Genomic DNA, 1,963 nt, shown 5'->3' with positions numbered 1-1,963 from the left:
TCTACGTGGACGACCTCCTCATCTTCGCCGACAGCGACAGCGACATGGCCGCGTTCAAGAAGGCCATCTCCAAGCGCTTCAAGATGAAGGACCTGGGCAGCCCAGACATTTGTCTCGGCATCAAGGTGCAGCACGACCGCAAGGCCAGGACCGTCACCATGAGCCAGGAGCACTACCTGCGCAGCGTGCTGGAGACCTTCGGCATGGCTGACTGCAAGCCTGTCGGCACGCCGCTCTGCACGGGCTACGTCGACAAGCCAGCCGACAAGGAGGAGCCACTGCCGGACGTGCCGTTCCGCGAGCTGCTTGGCTCCCTCCTCTATGCTGCGACGATGACGCGCCCAGACATCTCGGCGGCTGTCTCCATCCTGTCTCGCCGTATGCAGCACTTCGGCATGGACCACTGGAAGGCTGCCAAGCACCTTCTTCGCTACATCAAGGGCACCTTGTCCTACACCATCAAGTACGCCGCCACTGGCGACACCAGCAACGGCAGCACTGCCGACGGCGTACTCTCAGCGTACTCGGATGCGTCGTTCGCCTCCGACGTTGACACGCGACGTTCCCGCACGGGCTTCGTCGTCTTCTGTTCCACGGGCCCCGTGTCCTGGAACTCCAAGCTGCAGGCCACCGTGGCCACAGCCTCCGCCGACGCGGAGTACATGGCTCTCGCAGCCACTGCACAGGAACTCATGTTCCTTCGCCAACTCCAGGAGGAGCTCACCGGCGCCGTCCTGTGCGAGCCCACGCTCGTCCACACGGACAACCAGCCGGCGCAGCGCGTTGCCGAACACGCCGCCTCGCGCATGCGGCACATCCTCGTCAAGTACCACTACATCCGCGAGTGCGTCGACACCAAGAGGATTGTGCTGAGCTACCTCGCCACGGAGCACATGATCGCAGATCTCCTCACGAAGATCCTCCCTCGGCCCAAGACGGCTCAGTTCTGCACGATGCTGTTCGACCAGCGTCCTCTGCCAGGCTGCCAGCCACGGGCCCGTCCTCATTCGGGCCGGTCGCCACGTCCTTCGACTCCGCGTCAGGACCTCTGAGTGGCCGCGCACCACAGGACACGCCTTCACTCGGGCCAGCCTTCCACAACAGGCTGCGCACCACAGGCACCAACCATTTTCTTAAACGTGTTCCACAACACACGTCCTTACTCGCATCTCACCTACATCCGCCCATGCCATTCCTACATGCATGACATCATCCACATGCTCATCACGTTTCAGAACATCAACGCAGCAGAGAGGTAGGTCAATGCGGGGGAGTGTTGACAGGCAAGTCCTGTCTGCTGAGTCATCATTGACCTCCCTTCTTTACGACACCACAAATTTACATTCACCTCTCTTGTGTTCTGGAATGTTCACGTGATTTCCCTCCAACCTGTTGCACGTGCAGTGTTTTCCTTGTGTGGTTGCTCGATGTTACATGTTCTTGCATAACACACCACATAACCACACAACTCTCAACAAACACTGCCACGTCACCACTTTGCGTTGTCGACAATTCTTGTCTTCTGCTCTGTTTCTTTCTGTTGGAGTGTTCATTCATCCTACATCCTTGTTTGCTTCACAACTCAAGTAAACACACACAACTCTCTCTTGCCAAGACAATCTCCCACACAACACACAGCACACACAGCACACACACACACACACACACACACACACACACACACACAAGTCTCCAACAACAGCACCACCAGCATGAACTTGCAACAACATACACACAAACACATGGCACACAACTCACGTGTGTAGGGGAAGGAGGAGAGGAGAGGCAGTTGGCACACATGCATGCCAGCAGAGAGGAAGGAATGTTTGCCAACGGAAAAACCACAGAGAGTTTTTACAAACGGCATTGCCGGTGAAATTGCCGATCAACCCCCATTTTTGCTGACTCAGACGTGCCGCTTCGTCAAACGCTTCGGCAACGGCACGATTGACCACTAATCATG

At 57.1% G+C, this 1,963-nt stretch overlaps 1 protein-coding gene across 1 annotated transcript in view; it reads left to right on the top strand.

Moving 5' to 3' along the window:
* PTSG_12602 (uncharacterized protein) overlaps positions 1-1,052 on the top strand; it is a gene marked incomplete at both ends in the record, with an annotated part of 2,042 nt that extends 990 nt beyond the window's left edge. Inside the window, one exon of the mRNA XM_004991257.1 lies at positions 35-1,052. Coding sequence (XP_004991314.1) covers positions 35-1,052 — 1,018 coding nt within the window. The remainder of the gene's footprint in view (positions 1-34) is intronic.
* Between the last annotated feature and the right edge of the window lie 911 nt (positions 1,053-1,963).

The sequence above is a fragment of the Salpingoeca rosetta genome (genome assembly GCF_000188695.1).
Source record: "Salpingoeca rosetta unplaced genomic scaffold supercont1.20, whole genome shotgun sequence".
NCBI classification, from domain to species: domain Eukaryota; class Choanoflagellata; order Craspedida; family Salpingoecidae; genus Salpingoeca; species Salpingoeca rosetta.
The sequence above is the reverse complement of the archived record's forward strand: the minus strand, read 5'-3'. Positions and strand labels throughout refer to the sequence as shown.